General features: G+C 38.3%; 1 protein-coding gene across 1 annotated transcript; it reads right to left on the reverse strand.

The window, feature by feature from the left end:
• Positions 1-2,822: 2,822 nt before the first annotated feature.
• On the reverse strand, positions 2,823-5,760 carry cetn3 (centrin 3). The gene is made up of 5 exons (XM_027019436.3): positions 5,585-5,760; positions 4,909-5,044; positions 4,701-4,815; positions 4,365-4,556; positions 2,823-3,973 (listed from the first exon to the last, which is right to left on the reverse strand). The coding sequence occupies exons 1-5, from the start codon at positions 5,599-5,601 to the stop codon at positions 3,930-3,932; spliced, it is 504 nt and encodes a 167-aa protein (XP_026875237.1). The 5' UTR covers positions 5,602-5,760; the 3' UTR covers positions 2,823-3,929.
• Positions 5,761-20,938: the final 15,178 nt, after the last annotated feature.

A 20,938-nucleotide genomic window follows, 5' to 3' on the forward strand; every position in this document is an offset into this window, starting at 1 on the left:
TCAGAAGCCACATCTATAATGAAATGTGAACAGGGCCATTTGTGCAGCTGAATACTTCATAACAAGCATGAATTGGGTGAGCCACACTTGCTCTGGCTACAGAAGAGGAGCTTTTGTGTAAATTCTTCTCTTACATTGTATCTCTTGCTCTTAGCATGTTCAAAGCAGCACCCAAGTTTTTACTTGAAAAAAAAAAACGTCAGTTGACTAGTATTGCTTAGTAACAATTGATTTAAATCAGATTCTTAAGCAAGCAAATATGTTGCTTTGTAATTCACATTAACCACTAAGGTAAACCAATGATAATCAATTTAGATTTTTTTTGTTTTAATTATTGAATTTCTGATCACTCTTAACTTGGAAATCATGGATGTCTTTGAGGCTAACTAGAAGCAGTTTCAATTTCATCCAATACGGAGACAAACACCTTCAGTTTTCTTCTCTTTTTTCTTTTAAAACTGAATTTTGAGAACAGAGAATTTATAAAACCATGGACAACTCAAGTTGGGTACAGAGAACTTCAAATTCTATGCTTGATGTTTTGGGACTTTTGAACTTTTAATTAACAATTCATTAATTGTGAATTATAACTGTCATTGTCTTATGGTCAAATATTTACATTCTCTGTATATACACTGATGATGATTTTGAGTCACACCTATATTATTTAAGACTAATTGTAATTCAGCTCTTTTTATTAACTTCCACATATGTATAGTCTGGAGCATAAGTAGAATAACAAACAATTGCTATGACTTTACATTGAGATTTGCCAAGTATAATAGATGTGAGTTTTGGTGATTTTAACATATAATTAGTAAAACCACACTTGAGACATATGAATCTCTGCACTCCTATTTGCAGTTCACTCAGAATTCACTTAGTCATACAAATTTCAGTGATGTCACCTCTCCAAGGCCCTTTCTCTAGAAAACCTCGAGTTTGTGGAAATGACCAAGATAAGAGATCCTGGAATCACTTCCCAGCCCAGGGACAACTGTAGTCAAAACCCATGCCACAGTCTCCACCCCGCCAAATACACACACACACCTCCTGGCCTATAAGAAGAGAGCTCACCTTCCTGTTTACTCTAAGTTGACACAGGACAAACATAAGACTGCATTTTTATTGGATCCTCTGTTGATGAGTCACTGTGAACGCACTTGGTTTCATTCTCTCTTAATGCCCTTTGAAATATTTATATTAGCAATTCATTTGGCTTACCTATCCTAGTAAAGAGAGTGTGGTTCGTTTGGCTTATCTATCTGAGTAAAGAGTGTGGTTCCTCTGCCCACAGCAGAAACACAGAATGGTGACAAGTGAACTGATGCCCCTTTTCTAACCAAAAACATCCTCAGGGCATCCTCCATGAGCAGCAGTCTGAGCCTTTGCTGGAAGTGGATACATTCAAATACTTTTAAAACTGGTTCCAGATACACTAAAGAATGCTAGAACTGGCATCCAAGCATCTAAGCATCCAAAATACATAGGCTTTTATTCTTTGTGCATGTGCTGGAACAAATGTCTTGGATAAATATATCTTAAAATGGATGGATACAACAGACTTTTTAACAAACAGTTTTATCCAACTTAAATTACTATGTGTAAGGCAATGTCTGAAGCACATCAGGAGGCTAAGATTGAGCGGTTTCAACTAAAGATACACCAAAGCAAACCATACGCCTAATTACAGCTACTCTGGGACCCTCAAACCCTAAATTAGAGGGAGGAAACCCATGCAGCATTATTGACTTCTTTATTGAGTGATTGCTGTGTATAATTACCAAAGTAAACTAAGTAATCCATCTTAAAGATCTTAAGACACTTAAGAGTGTCCTGCCACTGATGTAAATGAAGCCTCAATCAATCTCTGTATTTAACCAGTAATTTTGTCAGAATAGGTTTGCTCTACCATCTTGAGACAATTTCAGTCAGTTTTAAAAGTGATCTCATTCACCAACAGGCTTAATATCTGAACCTTAAACATTTAAGAAAAAGTAACTTTAAACTCTGCTTACTCCTCTGTGGAGAATGAATATTAAGGACAATTTGCCTCCATTTTAGGGTCAAATGATTTTAACTTTAAAACTTTAACCTCTATTAACACTTCATTCTTCAGGATTCATGATTACCTTGCTTATTTGCAGGCAGTGATAGCGCAGTGGTTAAGGTACTTGACTCATACTCAGAAGGTTGCTGGTTTAAGCCCGTACTCATGAGTCTACTTAAGAATAATGAAAAAAGAAACTGATCTTTACTATCAAAAGTTCAGCCCCATTAGAACATTTTGTTAAGATATTTAGAACACATTAACCTTTAGAAATTTTATATTTAGGAGATTATAAAGAAAATAATTCAATATCTAGCAAGCTCTCTGGAGCAAGAAGTGGGAAAATTAATAATTCTCATATTACCTTTTTAAACAAGGGTCCTTGAAAGCCTTCATGAGACAAATAGCTCAGCAAAAGTAACACTGAGCAAAGGAAACAAAAAACAAAACAAACCCAGCTAGAAAACATCCAAAAATGTACATTCATTAAAAAAAAATCTACTTAATAAACATGCAAATTTATTAACCTTTTTCAAAATGTGTAAATTAATTTGGTCAGCGTACAAAATTATTCTTGAAATTGTGCTGTTGAGACCTACCTGTATGGTTTTTGGTACTGTTACTGTGACAGCTAATATTTTATCTTACTAATCAATGTCTTTGGATTTAAAACGAAAAATTTAATAAATACGAAATAAACATGAGACCTATCCATGTACAGAGACATTCAAGGACAGTTGCCCTCTAGTGGCAAAATATAAAATAACTACTGTAACAATACGACAAACTGTTTATTGGAAAACAGTTATAACCTACTTCACTTTTAGTCACAGAACGACTGAATACCTCTAGGCACTGTTTCATGACACACTATGTCAACTAAATGTAACAAAAACAGCACAAGAAACTACAGGTTAATAAAATATTGCTAACATTTCTTCAATAAGAGAAGACAAATTACTATAAATCAATGTTGCCTAATCTTGCTCCTGGTGACCCACAAAACTGCTCATTTTCCCTTATCAGACATGGCCTGTTCAATCAGGAGTGGTAGAAGGGTGACATCTAAAATGTCCAGTGTTGGCAGTCCTCAGGAGAGAGGACTGGGATACACTGCTGTAAATAATACATCCCAAATGTTCTACAATACACAAAATACCATCTATTTCTGCATTCTGTGTATTAAAGCAACACAGTTATAACTGGACAAATATAGTCTTATGTATGTGCATTTTCCCTACACAATGTATGCAAACACCAGTTATGAGGGTTACACTGTAGTACCATAAATCCTTGTTTAAAGCACAATTCCACCAAAATATATTGTTTACTTTACATAATTAAATTACTGCAAAGTAAACAAAAATTTTGTAGTGGAGTGGCAAAACTGGAGTTGAAATTCTCTGTACTAGAATTGGAGAAAATCTAAATTCTGCAGTGCTGTAGCCTGAAGCTAGTTGTGACATCTTACATGTAACTATTTGCTTGTATTGGAGGTGTAGTCAAGCTGTGACCCATGCTAGTTACTTACTGGTAATTAAACAGAAATAATGCAGAGAGTGGTTATAACACATCACTACAAAAAATAAATCTGTAATGTATTCCTACTTGAGCGTCTTTGCTAATGCATATCAAAACACTTTAATGAAGCTAATGATGTGTGATATGAACACAACGGAACAAAGTGAAAACAGCTCACAATTTCTATTCAGTTCATCATGGGGAAATTATTACTATAATTCAGCACTGTAGCAGTCATATCAGGCTTTATATATTGGTTAGGCATCACATTACATTCTTTTCTGACCACTAGACCCTTATCGGTGCTGGCCATAAGCTCAGATTTATTTGGTGACGAGACCCAAGAAGACTGTGGCTCTCATGAGTCTCCAGTCATAATTGAGATGAATTCTTCTTGATTAACTGAAAAGAGACAGACATTCTTACGTTAGAGCAACTGAATTTATCCACTGCAAAAGACACAGATAGAATTCAACAATAAAGCTACCATCCTTACTCTGCTACTAAAAAATGTTTTGCTTAGAGTAATATTTTCTTGCATCATTATTTGCTATCTAACTATTTTTTCAGTCCGCAAGTAAATTAATAAAGATTTTAAAAGTACCCTAAGAATAAATTACACACTGACACACACCTGAACTGTGCAACAATTTTTTTTTACATTATTCGAAACAATTTAGACATGGGAAGAAACTTGCAACCTACATTAATATAATATTCCACCTATCCTTGAGTCACTTTGTACAAACAGAATTAATAAAATGGTGTTCTTGACCAAATATTATACACTTACTCTCTCCATCTCCATCAGTGTCAAACTCATCAATCATGGCCCTTAGCTCATCATCATTGACATCTTCGCCCAGCTCTCTGGCTACACGTCGCAGATTTCTTAGGCTGATCCTCCCAGAGTCATCATCATCAAACAGCTTAAACGCCTTGAGAATTTCTTCTTTTGGGTCCCGATCTAATATCCTGTCAGACACTTACAAAAGCAGACACAATGTCTCCTACAGATGCAACATGCTAAAGCGTCAAAAGTGTTGAGTTCTAGCAAAACATTAGCTGTAATCCAAAAATAACAGTGAAAAAGTGTTTTAAGCCCAAGATAAATTTTAGGTTAACTTACCAACTTCTTTGAAATCTTCATACGTTATTTTCCCTGTCCCGTCTTTGTCGTAGTCTTTTAAGATCTTCAACACATCTACTTTCTTCACCTCAAAACCGAGAGCTCTCATTGCTACCTAGACAAACATATCTGGATACTTAACCTAGGTTACAGGTGAGAGGGAGAGAGAGAAGAAATACACTGAAGGGAAGATGGGGAAATAGATTACCTTTAGTTCATGATAATCTATTGCTTTATCCTTGTCGGTGTCGAACAGCTCAAACGCTTCCTTTATCTCATCCTTTTGTTCATCAGTTAGCTCCCTCTTCTTCTTCCTTTTATTCTTATCAGCTGAAGGCTCGTTTCTAGGAGCAACAGGACAACAGCTTTCAGGGAAAATCACTTTTAACTGCTCGCTTGTCGCGTCTCCATAGCAACTACCCACGGCTAACGCACGCGCGCCAACAAAACATAGACATTTATCTACTTTAACGCTAATTACCTAAATCATCATAACATCCCACCTGCTTTTTCCTGTTTCTAGCAAATTCTTTCAGGTAAGGGTCGCATTTAATCAAAATATACAGCTAGGCTAACTAGAAGCTGAACTAAAGCAGTGCCTAGACCTTAGCTAGACAGTTGAGTGGTAAGACGTTATGTTCGCTAACGCTAGCTAGCTAATGGTACCATCCCAAGCTTAGTTTTAATTAGAGTTATCTAGGAAGTCCTTAAAAGACTAATATCCAGTTTAACAACTAGCTAGCTAGGTAGCAAGGCCTAACGGTTATATAAGCTAGCTGAACTAACCAGTTAACTCGGCTAAAGCAGCTAAATTATTGACAAGCTAATAGTACAGATACCCAGTCAGCTATGATGTAACTGTGAAGTTTTTTAGCTACCGTTACCTTAACGACAGACTCATTTTTGGAGTTTCATGAATCAAAATAAATGAAAATGTACACTGCTGTAGCTAGGCTTCTAATGTCTATCAGCTATATTTTCACCGGTATCTTCTAGTTTTTTTTTGTGGCTGCCTAAGTCTGGCGCACTTCACCATTTAACACTGTTTGCTCAGACCTGGGTTGAATTTCCTCATAGGTTGCAAACATTATACGTAATTAACAATTCGCTTTGTTATTGGTCTTTTTTCACGTCATTAACAGGTTGCTTTGTGATTGGTCGCGTTAGCACAACAATAACGTCTTTAAACGTCTACAGAGAAGTGGGGTTAGTTCACACAGTAACTAGTTATATTTTTAGATTTTACTTGTTCATCAAATTTGGAGGTATATGCAATGTACTTTCCCTGTTAATACGAAGTTAATTCTAAGTTAATACGAAGTTATGACATTTTACAGCTTCTGATGTAAACGGTCTACCGACACTACTTTTGTACACTGAACACCTAAAGAGGCGCGGATATATCTTTTCTCAGTTGTGTTTCCTGAAAGCATCGTAACACAAAGATCATCGTTAAATGGTTAGAACATTTCTCTCATTTAAGATGATCTTAACACCGTGTTGCTTTTGAGAAACAGGTTCATGTTTGGAGACCAAAACGTTCTCACTACTGAAGACCGCGCAGAAAGAACCCTCTTCTATGCGTTGCCAATACATCACCAGTAGAGGGTGGTCTGTACCTGTGAAACGCAGTTTCGAAATGTCCTGCAAACCCGTCGTTACACATTGCAATGACACTGTGCACACTGCAAGCTTAATTTATATGATTGAAACAAAAGTGTTCTGTTCTTGAATACAGTTTCAGATAGTTGATGTTCTCAAATATTCAGATGCTGGTCAAAAGTCCATCTTTAAGCACAGGGCTGCATTCAAAACCACAGAGTACATAATACATGCTACAAATTTCTCTGCAGAGGTACTGGTAGCACAAATATGTACTGTTATATAAGCAAGTATTAAATAAATACGTCACACATCAGGTGTAAAATGTGTGAGGTTAAATGGCATAGCCTGGCAGGAGATGCATAAACAGCCTTTGTTTGTACCCATCATAATAAGGACAATGCTCAAGAGTAGACTGTGCTGATTACATGTTAGGGCATTAATTTCATTAGCATGCACTATAGACTGTATCAGTGTGAAAGCTCCATAACTGAAGCTACACTTCAGACCAACACAACCATTTGTGTTTATGTTTGACAAGTGAGATTGGAGGTTTATATGGGATAAACCGCCACAACCGCTCCACTGATGATGCGATTGCACATCTGCTCCACACTACACTGACTCACCTGGACGAAGGGAGGGGAAATTATGTTAAAATGCTATTTGTCGACTACAGTTCAGCATTTAACACTATCATTCCCTCCCTACTCACTACTAAGTTGGGAGATCTAGGACTGCATACATCCCTGTGCGACTGGATCTCCAACTTCCTAACAGACAGACCACAATCAGTACGGGTGGGCAACTGCGCCTCATCCACCCTCACCCTCAGCACTGGAGCTCCTCAGGGTTGTGTCCTAAGCCCCCTGCTCTACTCACTGTACACCTACGACTGCACAGCCACTTCCAGCTCTAACATCATTGTCAAGTTTGCTGATGACACCGTTGTCGTGGGTCTGATCTCGGACAACGACGAGAGGGCCTACCTGGAGGAGATTAAACACCTGGAAAACTGGTGCCAGGAAAATAATCTCCTCCTAAACGTCAGTAAGACAAAGGAGCTGATCGTGGATTGCAGCAAGAAGCAGGAGCGGCACTACCAACCTGTGAGGATCAGTGGAACCAAGGTGGAGAGAGTAGATAGTTTCAGGTACCTTGGTGTTCACATCTCGCAGGACCTGTCCTGGTCCCGCCATACCAGCTCCCTGGCAAAGAAGGCTCGTCAGCGTCTTTACCACCTCAGACGCCTAAGGGACTTCAGACTGCCCTCCAAGGTACTGCGGAACTTCTACACCTGCACTATCGAGAGCATCCTCACGGGGAACATCACAGTCTGGTTTGGAAATAGCACCAAGCAGGACAGACAAGCACTCCAAAGGGTAGTGCGTTCAGCAGAGCGCATCACTCGGAACTTCCTGACCTGCAGACCACCTACTACAAGCGGTGCCAAACCAAGGCCAGGAAAATTGTGAAGGACCCCACCCATCCCAACAATAGACTCTTCTCTCTGTTGAGGTCAGGGAGGCGCTTCCGCTCCCTGAAGGCCAAGACAGAGAGGCTGAAGAGGAGCTTCTTCCCACAGGCCATTCGAGCCCTGAATCAGGGAAACTGATAAACTGTGGGGACCACCACCACTCCACGTAACATGACTGTATATCTGTACATCTGTATATATAGATTTAGATTTGTACTCAATTAACCTGTTACAACAACTGTAGATATGGTACTATACAATGGATCTGTACATTCTGTAGATTGTGTACATATATACTCAACCATATACATTGTACATTGTGTATATAATCATAATATACATATATTGTACATACATTGTTAATATATTTTTGTACATACATAGAATATATATATTTATCTGTATATATATTTTTTTCTCTATGCACCCCTGGTTCTCTTCCTCAGTTTGGACAGAGCACTCTCCACCATTTCACTGCGTGTTGTACTGTGTATGACTATGTATGTGACAAATAAACCGAACTTGAACTTGAACTTGAACTTGATAGTGTACAATATATTGCTTCAATTTTATTTTTAAAGTCTCTAAAGGCATATAATTAGAGCAAAATTTAGGAGTTTTGACTTTTGCTGTTTGAGGTTAAATGTGTGATAAATGCTCCAGCTCAGGCAGGCTCATAAAGAACAAAAGTGGTGCTGAGGACAGAACTGTCTTGTTCACACCAGCTAGAACTCTGTTGCTTATGGGTGGAGGGATTTGCTGATGCCTGCCTGGTTAATTTCGGGTAAGACAGCCAGAAGGGTCTTGAGTGAATGTGATAGTCCTGTGTATTACTTTACGATTGCTTTTGCTTTGAGGATTAGTCACTGAGGCAATCTGTTCAGAAATTAACACATTGCTTTGATTGGATGCTGGAACAACAGAGGAAAATCCTCTAATCGACAATGAAGACCTACATTTAGAATTCTATTACCCATATTCACCTACTTGTTAGTAAATTAAAGTGGTCACTATTCAAAAAATACATGATCTGTTTTCCTCATTTCTTCTTGAATTAAACACATTTCTTTGTGTTACCTGTATACTAATGTTAGCCTTAGTTCTAGTCTCACCCCAGGCATATCCTTTTGGACCATAATGCTATTTGGTGAACAGTGCTCACAGATTCTAAGGGGTTGTCGACACTGATGATCACAGGAAGGGGACAACTGACAAGGTGTGTGAGTGCCCTGTCAGATGGTGTGATGTGTATGAAAAAAAGTAATCTACATATATATTACCAATATATAGTTATATTGCTGATTTGTATTATTCCTTCCCGCAGTGCCATATAAACCATACCACTCACCTTAACTGACCATCTGTCCCAAGTGTATCAACCTCTTATTGCTTTAAAATAATACAAAAACATACCATATAGAATGTAATGTATAGAATGTAGAATATAAAGACTATACCATTCACATGTGTATATAAATCTGCATTACTATCAAGTTAACTTACAGGGTTACTAGTGTTGGAGTAAGATCTGGGATGGGAAGTTTGGAGTGTTCTCTCACATTTGTGGTCTAGGTGGAAGGGGGTCTAGTTGATTTTCATAAAGGCGCCTTTCACTCCTGCCTACGGAAGCCTTGGTGAATGCTGGTACATTTACAGTTACATTAATACGGTTAAATAAAATGTGGTTCATGTTATAAGAATATGCAATGTTATTTCTCAGGTAGAACTGTCAAAAAAGGCCAAGAGTAGCGGTCTGGCCATCAGCCATATTGTCTAATTAAATCTGCAAATATTATCATGATTTTATACAACAGCCAGCCTCTTGTAACAGGCAAAAACAAAAATGGTATTGATTCTCCCATGGCTTTTAAAAAAGAGCTACATATACACAAAGCCTTTGGGATACTGACTCTTTCCAAATGATCTTTTGCTAAAATACATATCTAACTTATTGTATGTACTGAAAGGATTAGCACCCAGAACAAATCACCCAACCAGAGAACATTCATTTTGTTATAACAGGTTCAATAATTAGCTTTTACCATTAGATGTGAGTATTGCTATCAGTATAAGAAACTCAAGTTTATGGATGTGAAGAACAATAGCTCACCAGGTAGTGCAGTTCACAAAAGGCACTAACAACACCAAGGTTATGGGTTTGATTCCCAGGGAGCACACCTGCTGTCTTACTGCTAAATATATAAGTCATTCTGGGTAATGTTGTCTGCCAAATGTAATGAATGTATCTTACTAGACCTCTCAAAGGGAGAGACTTATCAAGAATTAAATGTCTATATGATTTCAATCATCCTGAAAAATATACTAAATTTGAAGCCTTATGCTGTAAATAAAATAAATATATTATAAATTTGAACCCAAGACTTTCTATGGCATAATAATATGACGTAAAGAAGTTAGCTGTAACAACACAGTATGCAACTGCAAATTGAAATAATGGGTACCTTCTTCTGACAGCTTCTTACACTTTGCAGAGAGAGAGGAGGGAATTTTCTGTCATATGCTGTCTTCAGATTTCAGATGGGAAGAGAATTCAATGCATTATGGATTATTGCATGCAATTATTTTTAGGTAGATTTTTAAAATGAACACACTGAATAAGAAGCTGTACTGAAATACAGGGCCAGACACCTAAGCACAGCGAGAGCAACAGTAGTAAAGTACACTAGAGGCTGTAGTGCTAGGCCTTCTCCAGAGGACATGCTTTTCTAGTGTCAAAGATCACATGTGTTCTAGCTTGTGTTTTCTTGCTGGGAGAAAGCTGATTGGTTATGTAAACACCAAAAGAACTGGTTCAGCTGGAGGAACTCCACTGTCCCCTGAGGATTTAGTTCCTGAATAGTGTGAATGATAAAGACATGTGTCATGTGATTAAGATGTATGCTAATTCCAGCATTTCCAGTAGTTTTTTCTATAATAATGGATTATAATTAATGGATAATTTGAAGGCCATTGTAATGTTAAGCCTAGTTTAGATTTCTAGACCTTCTGTACTTCCAACATTGGCGTTATCCTCTCTATATTTCTGAATTACTTACTTACACCACTCCATTCAAAATGGAGTGATAAGGGGAGCAGGTGATAAGGGGAGCAGGTTGAGGGAGCAGGTCAATCTAGGTAAGTGGGATAGAATGTCAGGGCAGAGAGAGACTTATTTTAAAGGATTAGATAAGGGTTTGAAAACAATTATTATTGCTGGACAAATAAATCAATAATGTGGGCTGATGATGTTCAAAAGATTTGAATATGGAAAATGACAAATGTGATATACAGAATTAATATTAATGTGCTTTGATATTGGTTTAAAGTGGTGGTTTGTTCAGTATTGGTTATGCAAAACAGTATCTCTTCAGTATATTTTCTTTTCCCTATATGTTTATTGAGTCTCCTTCACAAAGCCCTGTTCCACCTCCAGAGCTTTGCAGGGCTGTTAAACATGAACAAGTGTCATCTACACAGAGGCCAAACTGATGTTCGATGCCTTTTATAAAATGGATTTTGATTGTCATTACCAAGGGTTCAAGGGTTTCAGAACAATAAAAAAGGGTTAAAGACCATTTCCTGGCTCGTCCCACAATACAAAGCAAAAATGTTTTCCTATTAAATTGTGACTACTTCCATTTTTGTTTTACATTATAAGGTCCTAATTCATTGATAATTTCCTCAACATACTAAATTGGCAGCACAAGAACAATTAAAGCCACTCCAGCCGATATTTTCTCAGTATTAGATCTTTTTGTCCCCATTCATTTCATGATTCATATTAAGAAAGGATTATAGCTGAGTGATACTGAGCAGTGACTTGCTGTCATAAGCTTAAGATGATCACATACACTGTTGTCAGTTGATAGTTTATTCTACACACCCATCCAGCTAGTTTTGTGTCTCACTTCATTTGGTCTTCAGAACAGCATGAATCTTCCTGGGCATGGATTTGCCATTATTCTGGGTTAGTTGTGCAGGAATTCTACACCAGGTGAAAATTACTGTCAGCTGCTGTAAATAATCAGTTCCAAATAATTCCAAAAATACTCAGTAGTGTTGAGCAATATAATCTTGACATTGTTTTTCCCAGAACCATTCAGTGATGATGATATCTACCTTATGTCATAGTGCATTTTCATACTAGAAATGTCCAACAAAGTGTTGATAAACTATAACTAAAGAGAAGAACTCAGACAGTGATAATGTCTAGATATACTGGACTGTTCAGATGTTCTTCAGGGCAATTCATCGCACCATTACACTGCCACCACCAGCCTGTACCACCAAATATGATGGCTCCAGAAGCTTATGTTTTTTGCTGTGAATTCTGATCCTTTCATTAGCATGATTAAAACCAGAATTCATCACATATTTTCCCAGCTGTTGATACAGATTCAAGACAAAGTCTGATAACTGTGTTTCGATATTGATATTCTGCGCACTTTTGAATTCAGATATAACTGGTTTGGTTGTGGCCTATCTGTTTGCATTCATAGTTCCTGCCAGTGTCCTTCGACCCCTCTGATTCACATGCAGTTTTCAGCAACAGGATCGCTGGCTATTGGTAGGTTTTTTTGTAATGTTTTTTATTTTATTTGTTTGTTTCTTTTTGTTTTTTCCTAGGAAAAAAACATTCCCAGGAAAGCCTTGATATTGTTGTGTGAGAAGAACTGATTTGGGAGATACTATAATCTTTACACCTAGTATCTGCTATTATGACAATACATTCAAAGCCATACATTTTGCCCTTTTCAAAGCTGAACACCAGCTGGAGCTACTAAGGCTAGTCTGCCAGATTTATCTAATGAACAAGTAACTCTGTGTCTGCAAATCCATTATTATATGAAAAGGATATAAGGAATAGAAAGTTTGAATTTGAAAAATAGGAAAATAGAAAAAAAATTTAAAACGAGAATAAGAAATGTTGCTGTCAAAATAGTATTGAGACTTTCTAGGCATTTGCATTTCCAAGTGTCACAACAGTCCAAACCTTTTATTAACTTGGAGGTTTATTCTGCTACTTTCTTCATTGTCAGCTTTCTCATCAGTTCCTGGTTCCTGTGATTAACCAGATTCATTACCTGCAAACATTCTCCTCAAGTGATCAGCTCACTGCTCCATCTTTAAGCAGATTAGTGGAAGTTTTCATCATCAAGCTCAGTAAGGACATTTTATTTATGCAGAAAAACGAAGGCAAATGCTGTATGACCTGAAACAAGTGATTAAGTTGCCATGATACCTACAATGATAAGATGCATGATAGGATCCGCTTTGCTCTCTGTCCAGCACAGAGTTTACCCTCCATGTTGCAAATTAAACTGCAAATACCCCAATAACCTTTTAAAGTAATAGCCTACTTCATTTCAAAATGCAATGTCTCCTAATAATGACGATTTAATTTGCCAATTAAATGCATTCCCCATTTTGCACTTTGAAAAAATAGCACATGGCTCATGCACATGGGGAAAAAACATGTAATGGGTTTGCTAATAACAATCAAGCAAAAATTCACTTTCAAATAGCAACAGCATTCCTGTCTTAAACATATTGCACAAAATATACCTTGGGTTTAACAAGCTGCATACTGGAGCAGTCTTGTAATTCATTGTTGAGTACATATCTTGTGTCATGCTATTCTCTTTGCAATTATGGTAAGCAATTATGTAGGAAATCTTATGAGAAAGTCACAGCAGGTAAGATTTGACACTGGATAAATGTACAGACTGTTCAGCATGCCTTACAATTTCTCTGTTGAACTACCCAACTATCAGTGGCAGTAGAACTGAAATCATCATCATCAGGCAACAGATGAAGGCAGCTCCTCCCTGCAACACACCAATACCTCTGTAAAACCACTGTCTGACATCCTCAGATGTGAACAGAATGTTTTTTGCACGCTTAATGTAGTAGATCTAGAACTGCTCGTCATGTTTGACATCAATCAAGTGTTCTTGTTCGTGCAGTGTAGAAGATTGAAATTTTGCAGGGCTCACTTTAAAGTGAGTGTTAAAGCTCACTTGTAAGGGTGCGTTTAGGAGACCTATGCAGTGTTGAATACAAAAAAGTCTCATTACAGAAAAATGCAGGCTGAGTGTTAGAAACTACCCTGAGTTTGACATATTGAAACACTAGTGCCTACTTTGACAATTTGCACAAAACACTCTGCACAAAATAGTGCATAGTGTAATGTCACCTATATATTACAGAATGAGTTGTAAAATTCCGTTTCAACCTTCTTAGACCATTGCTGTGTGAAACTCAGTAGGCATTTACAGGCATCTACCACACAAATGTAAAAGGAACTCTTGCAGCAGTTGTCTGGGTTTCAGGAGAACTCCCAGAAAAGAGGAAATAGTAGGTACACAAACAAAACAGCAGACTTAGAAGGCCACTGATACACTTCATCTACACTTTTTACTTCTGGGTAGATATTTATCAGTTTTCATCCAAATTAAGTAATTAGAGACTATAATTATCCCTGTTCAAGAAAACTGCTAGTCATTGATAAAAAAAAATACATAATATAAGCAATGAGAATAAATGTTGCGTTACTGCAAAGAAGTAGAGAACCAGGTTCTGCATTTGGTACTTTAAATCCCTCTAAACTGTAATACTAAATTTATTTATTTTATTTTTAAAAGGTCTATGATATAATGATGATCATGTTTGTTGAAAAGATTAGGTAGTAATGTTTGATGTAATTTTTGTTTTTTGTAACTGTTCATTTCACCTTGCTAAAAGGCTGATTTAAAATTTTTCGATGCAGTAACTGAAGACAATTTATTGAAATCACACACTTAACAATAAAAACCATCACTCAGGTCACCCAGTCCAGGGTGACACACTGGCCACTTGACTATGACAAATGGCTTGTTTAGCACAAAGGTTCAAGACAGGATTTGGTGATTTCATTAGTGCAGGTTGGTATTGCTGTGACATCTTTGTTATGTTCTTGGAGACATTTCTTACTTGGGTGGCACTTTTTGCAATCCAGCGCTGAAAGCAAACTGCTGACTTCCCTTTGTTGGAACTAAGGGGCTCAAACTGGTGCACCTATGCAGACCTCAACAGTGAAGCTTGCTCCATCTTTCTCTTTACTCACAGTCGAGTGACAGTTCTGGATTTCCCGTCATTGCAGCAGACATGGGTAAAGCTGGCACTGAGACATCCATTTGCAGATTCATTCCCACAAGCAATCCAAGTCAAAGTCAAAGGCACAGGCAAGACATCAAAAGAGGAAAACCAACAGGACCAAAAACACACAGAGCATAAACCAAAAAGCAATGTCAAGCAGAGTGCAAAAAAAAAGCCTCTTGAGAGACTACCACATTTGTGAGACTACAATGTCTCACAAATGCATACCTGAGTTGGCAAGACTTCATAAATATAGCTTGCAAACAGGTGTTGAGGAAACCAGTCAGTATTCCAGGGATGATGACCTCTGAGGGTGAGAGCTGGAAGTGCACCTGGATGCTTGCACAGGGCACACCTGACCGCATGCTGATACCAATGGTAGACACTTCTGATGATAAGGTGTAAATAGTTTGGCATTGATCCTTCTGGTAGAGGATTTGGGGCTTTTATTAAGTTATTATGCCAGTCTTTTTATGTGACTGTTTTTATGTGACTACACATTTCTACTTACATGATTTAGGCTCAGACCGGATGGGCCCCCTGCTCCCTGCACTTTATCCAAGACCATATATGCTCCTGAATTCTGGGACTCCTGTGACAGATTCAACCTGTCATGTACAAGAAGGAAGAGTCTTAAGAATACTTTTATTCTACTTTTCATTGGTTACTAATGTATTCAGAATGAGTACAGAAGTAAATCTCACTTCTGTTAACCACACCCTTAACCTATTGTTTTTTAGGAATGAAAGACTAATATTTTATCTACTAGTGTAACCACATATTAATTTATATATGTATATGAATGTGGGTGTGTATGTGGCCTGTGATCTTTTACCCTGTTTGTGATATTTAGTTGTTAGTGAAGTAGTGAATAATAGGTGAGCGAATAGTAATGAATACCTTTTTGCCTTGTTTTGATGGGAGGGTTTTGGTGTTTTTTGGTGTTTGTTTGTTTTTGATAAAGGGCTAAATGATGACAATGATGGAGATGTCACGTGTAGAGCACATGACAGGCTGAGGATATGCAGGGATGATAAACTGAGGTCATGCAGGGGTGATAGCACTACTCTTTACATGCTACTTTGCTACGATGGGGATCATGAAGAGGGTCTCTCTCAGCAGATCGCTTGTACAGTCACAGCATGTCTGTGACTTCACAAAATTGATACTGACTGCAGTATCACTGTTGAAAAATATCACAGATCGAAGTGTTCAACTCGTGTAGGTGGACATAAGAGCAGACTTTAATAACAAGGCAGAGAAATACACAATCACAATTCACAAAATCCACAATAAAGTGCAGGGACAACTCACAAATAGAAATATAGGCAACCAACTGCAAATTCATAAACCCAGACAGAAAAATCCAGAAATGAGCCACAGAATAAGTAGCACATGTGACAGCAGTGCTTAAAGTCTATTCAGGCGAGAGTATAAAATTGTGCTCGAAGTGGGCCAGTACTCACCAGTACTCGTACAGGGGCTTCTACATTTTATTCTTTGGCATGCCCTGACTTTTTCTTCTCACAAACTTCACATACTCTCCACCCCCCCCCCTCCCCACCCCACTCTGGCACTGCATGAGGCACTACATACTACCTCTTCCTGTTCTCTCTACAAGTCTAGTACAAAACAAGTCATGTTAATGCTAAATAACGGTCTTGGTCTGGCTTCAAAGGGGCACAAAGAGTCAAAGACACAACAGAGCTTCAACCAGAACCAGTACTAAATATGGGCCGGGAGGAGAATGCTAATGTTAGCACCATCCTAGCAGCAAGGAGCGTGTTGACGTAGCATCAGCAAAAACACCTGAAGCTACAACTACCACTACTAAATACGACGTTAACAATAAAATCAAAGGGTCAAATGATGTGTCTTTGTACACACACACACACACACTGTAGTATTTACATTTACATATTATTCTGTATTACTGTACATGATAAAAATGAATAGTTTGGCAACTCATTATCAATTTGTGCAAATAAATTAATGTTGCATCAGTGATATGGCCTGCAAACCAAGTTGCCATTTTTAAAATAATGTTTGAAACAGTTTTACTGTTTAAGTATTATTATGTATTATTATGAAATTATATATAGGCAGTCAACATATTGACCACATCAGGAGTTCTGAAGTCCTGTCCTGGAGATCTACTGCTCTGCAGAGTTTAGTTCCAACACTAATCTAATATGTCTGATTCAGTCTAAATGCTGACCTTTTCATTTGGTGATTGTAAAGATGATACCTATAGATGATATGGGGGGGGGGGGGGGGGGGGTTATGCAGGGATGTGGTTCTGTGAATGGGAGTTCATTCACCCTTTCACAGAAACACAGTGATCTGATAGCCACGGACTAAGCAGTGCTACAGCTGCACGTGTCTGGCCCTGATGATCCAAAGCTGAAGATCTAATGAAGCATGAAGATCCAACCCTAATATCTAGCACACCTTACTCCTACGTTAAGATGCTACTGAAGGTCTTGATTATCTGGATCAGGAATGTTAGTTTAGGACTGGAGTTAAACTCTGCTTGGTGGTAGCTCTCTTTGGTATGATTTCAGATACAGACCACTGACATGTGCATACACAGTGGAAGGGTTGGTATAACGCTAAATGAACGTTGTGTTCTGGGAGCATGCAGATGTCATTAGACTCTTGTTGAGTAACTCCTTTATAGATGGATATGAAGTTTAGGATATTATTTGTTATTCAAAATAATGAATTGTAAGCTATTGCCTAAAAGCTTTGCTTTACATCCTCTTCAAGCAGAGCAAGACTGAGCAGTGATGACAGAGGGCTCCAGCTTGCCCCGAGATAAGAGAAGGAGAACAGGTTAGGGATCCATGTTCTCTGGAGTCCACATCTGTTCCACCTGACAGTTGAACCATGGAAACAGGAGGAAAATGTGAGCAGATTAGGCATCTTTTCTTACCATTAAATGAGGGCCCTCAGTTGAAGCCTGTGTATCAATACCCTTGTACAGGAGCACTAGTTGGTCCTTAGGAAGAACACCCTACTACATACTAGAGGAATAGAACAATAACTTCCTCCTCAGGGAACCTCCCAGATTGTATATAAGGATGTATTACTCCCAGCCCTTATCATGAGCCTGGGCATAACTTTGGATAACCAGTTGTCATTCAAACTCATGTTTCATACCTGACCCAGTCTTGCAGATTTCTCTTTTGTAACATACCAAGGATTCGGCCCTTTCTCTCACAGGAAGTTGCCCGGGTGCTTGTGCAGTCTCTTGTGATCTCAAAGCTAGGCTATTGCAACTAACTACTTGCTGGTCTTCCTCTAAGAGTTATCAGACCTCTACAACTTATCCAGAATACAGCAGCATGACTGGTATTCAGTCTTCCAAAGTTCACACCACTGCTGCACTCCATTCATTGGCTTCAAGTAGCTGTCCACATCAGATTTAACGAGTACTTCAAACCTCGATTACAGCTTGGCTTGAAACACCATGCTGTCTCTTGAAAGTTTAGGGCTGGAGCTAAACTCTGCTTGGTGGTAGCTCTCTTTGGTATGATTTCAGATACAGACCACTGACATGTGGATACAGAGTGGAAGGGTTGGTATAATGTTAAATGAACATTGTGTTCTGGGAGCATGCAGATGTCACTAGACTCTTGTTGACTCTTACAGCACTCCCTCCCCATGCTGAGAAGAACTTCCCTCCCTCATCATCTTACATGCGGTATCACTGCTGCTGCCTGCCTCCTGTCTTACACAGAGAAACCCTACTCAACTTCCTTTATATATATATATATGTTAAGACCTAAACATTATATATGGTTAATAAATATTAAAAGATGTTGACAGAAAAGTTCCTGAGATATTTAATTGGCTTGTATGGGTTTAATATGAGAAAACCCACAACCTGTCATCAACTGCTTGAGGTGAGTGATTACAGCTAAGTCTGAAATGTATCTGAAGGCCTGGAACACTCTGACATATGGCTCACTGTCAGGACTACTTAGTCTGTGAGGGTGAGCTTTAAAAAGACACCTGATATTTTATATAGTACAACATGTTCATTCAGAAATAATGTTCAGTGTAATCAACCCCATGGGAAACTCTAGTAAATTTGAAGTCCTACCTAAATGTCATCAGAACACATCATTTAATGTAACAGACTGTATTATGGCATATAAGTGCCCTTCTATGCCTACTTTGACCCAACAAGTTATTATTGTTTTATACTTCAGGAAATATACACAAAAATGATGCATATCTTCTGAAATCTAAGCTCAGTGATTACATAGCCTAAGCTTTTAACACTTCTGCTATATTCTACACTTCAGAGAGTTCACCTGCTCTCGGTTTTACTCTATTATCTGTTACATAACACTTTAGATTGTAATCATAGTGTAAAGCCTGCCATTTATAATAAATTATAATAATAAATAATAATAAGTCCAGACTGAACCGGGGCTGTAGTGATACCAGTCAGGATACAACAAGGGTGACGTCTCATCAGCATTTACTGCATGACATGGTAACGTCCCACGTTGAATCTGCCCTGATAAAATATTTCAAGCTTTCCTAGTATCTATGTCAAGAAGCTCTGCCCACACGGCTACTGGATTTCCTCTCGGGCTGCCTTGCTCCCAGGCTAGTCCAAACCAGTTTTTGTTTATCACGGGAACAGTAGCTCGTCTTGAATAAACAGAAGGAAGGGAGTGTTCTCAATTGGACCTCCAAAACCTCAGCCAAGCCCTGCTAAAATTAAATAAATAAATGATGGATTGTGTGTGGTGTATTTCAGGGTAAGGCACACAAGACAAGCTATTATACCATTCTGCCTGTTCCTTATCTTATCAGTCAGATCCCTTAAAGTTGCATGAGAATAAATACACAAATGACACTAGCTATAAAAATGTAGGAAGCAACACATTTTTGGGGCCATAAGAAATATTGTTATGCACCATTAGTATGAAATTTAAAATTATGAAACTCCCACAGTCCACAAAAGTCCAGCCAAAGACGTCATGCAGAGGCTGATTTGCTTTTGGTTGGGGTGTGACTCTGATGAGGCATGGCTCTGATGAGGCATGGCTCTGAGGAGGTATGAGTCGAAGGTAGTGTGGCTCTGAGGAGGTGTGACTCTCATGGCACACTGACTCATCTGAAAGGTAGACAAGGAGTATCAAGTGCATCAATTTTGTCCCTTTTAATAGCACAGCAATGGACAGGTGTTAAAGGGCTTGAATGGTCAAACCTTGAACGGAATCATGCTCTCCCCTTACTACCCCTCATGCTCCCAGCTAGGGTTATCATTAAGAAAGTGTCCTGGAGCTCCACATCCATTTTTAGATGATTACATAAGCTCAGAAAAGATAATACAATCTCTGTCTGGAACGGTGGCTTAGGGAATATGAAAGATGATATGTCCAATTTTTCTTGCAGTACACTGCTACAAAATTCCACTTACATTTTTCTTTCATGTTTGGATGTTTAAATCAAGTGCATGTTCCTACAGTATACATGCCTACATTCATAAGAACATAATGCAGTTAACATAAACATAAAGACTTCATGAGAATACATATAGTGTGTGGTTTTCTAAGATGAGTGAAATGCTGCATGACATAGAGACACTAGGAACACTTAAACTTATTTAACATGTTTGTTTTAAAAGTAGGGATGACATCCTGGTCTTATCTTTCTTCTTTTGGTCAGCTTCATATATCATAGAAAATACAGGGAGTAACTCCTTTATAGATGGATATGAAGTATAGGATATTATTTGTTATTCAAAATAATGAGTTGTAAGCTATTGCCTAAAAGCTTTGCTTTTACATCCTCTTCAAGCAGAGCAAGACTGAGCAGTGATGACAGAGGGCTCCAGCTTGCCACGAGATAAGAGAAGGAGAACAGGTTAGGGATCCATGCTCTCTAGAGTCCACATCTGTTCCACCTGATAGTTGAACCATGAAAACAGGAGGAAAATGTGAGCAGATTAGGCATCTTTTCTCAGCATTAAATGAGGGCCCTCAGTTGAAGCCTGTGT

This window comes from Electrophorus electricus, chromosome 19 (assembly GCF_041902795.1).
Source record: "Electrophorus electricus isolate QZ-2024a chromosome 19, ASM4190279v1, whole genome shotgun sequence".
Classification (NCBI taxonomy): domain Eukaryota; kingdom Metazoa; phylum Chordata; class Actinopteri; order Gymnotiformes; family Gymnotidae; genus Electrophorus; species Electrophorus electricus.

Coding starts and splice junctions, on each gene's coding strand:
- cetn3 (XM_027019436.3), bottom strand. Junction 4,557..4,700: donor TGAAGATTTCAAAGAAGTTG/GTAAGTTAACCT, acceptor TGCTTTTGTAAG/TGTCTGACAGGATATTAGAT. Junction 3,974..4,364: donor CACTGATGGAGATGGAGAGA/GTAAGTGTATAA, acceptor GTCTCTTTTCAG/TTAATCAAGAAGAATTCATC.